Genomic DNA, 850 nt, shown 5'->3' with positions numbered 1-850 from the left:
AATGAAATGGAAAACTGGACCATGGGACTCTGGCAAACCTGTGTCACCCAAGAGGAAGTGGGGATGCAGTGCAAGGACTTTGACTCCTTCCTGGCTTTGCCTGCTGAACTCAGGGTCTCCAGGATCTTAATGTTTCTGTCAAACGGGCTGGGGTTTCTGGGCCTGCTGGTCTCTGGGTTTGGCCTGGACTGTTTGAGAATTGGAGAGGGTCAGAGAGATCTCAAGAGGCGACTGCTGATCCTGGGAGGAGTTCTGTCCTGGGCCTCGGGAATCATAGCCCTGGTTCCTGTCTCTTGGGTTGCCCACAAGACGGTTCAGGAGTTCTGGGATGAGAACGTCCCAGACTTTGTCCCCAGGTGGGAGTTTGGGGAGGCCCTTTTTCTGGGCTGGTTTGCTGGACTTTCTCTTCTACTGGGAGGGTGTCTGCTCAACTGTGCAGCCTGCTCCAGCCACGCTCCCCTAGCTTCGGGCCACTATGCAGTGGCGCAAATGCAAACTCAGTGTCCCTACCTGGAAGACAGGACGGCAGATCCTCAAGTGTAAGACTCCGACGAGGCCAGAGATGTATCCTGTATCAACTGTGATGACAAAGATCTCTTTGTTTTGTAGCTAAATCTGTGATGCTCACGTTTTCTCATTCAGTAACTATTTCTCTACAGTAGGCAGACCCACTTCCCTCTAAAATCTAGAGAATAATGAAGGAAAAATATTTCATCTAAAAGAAAATGATTATGGTAAGCATTATATAGGTAGAAGTGAAACAAGCTTCATTGATCTGGTTATTTAAAGAATGTGGTGGCTGTCCAATATAGTCAGTTTCAAGCTTTAATGTGTAAATTTCGTATTAGAA

The 850-nt window shown here is 47.8% G+C and overlaps 1 protein-coding gene across 1 annotated transcript; it reads left to right on the top strand.

Annotated features, from left to right (window-relative positions):
* Window positions 1-6: 6 nt before the first annotated feature.
* LOC113223169 (putative claudin-24) lies at window positions 7-543 on the top strand (the record flags this gene model as incomplete). Its single annotated transcript, XM_026452713.1, has 1 exon — window positions 7-543. A coding segment is annotated over one exon (537 nt), but the record flags the coding sequence as incomplete, so codon positions are not given.
* Window positions 544-850: the final 307 nt, after the last annotated feature.

This window comes from Piliocolobus tephrosceles, unplaced genomic scaffold (assembly GCF_002776525.5).
Source record: "Piliocolobus tephrosceles isolate RC106 unplaced genomic scaffold, ASM277652v3 unscaffolded_39354, whole genome shotgun sequence".
NCBI classification, from domain to species: Eukaryota; Metazoa; Chordata; class Mammalia; order Primates; family Cercopithecidae; genus Piliocolobus; species Piliocolobus tephrosceles.
Note: the sequence above shows the minus strand (reverse complement) of the source record. Positions and strands in the feature narration are given on the sequence as shown.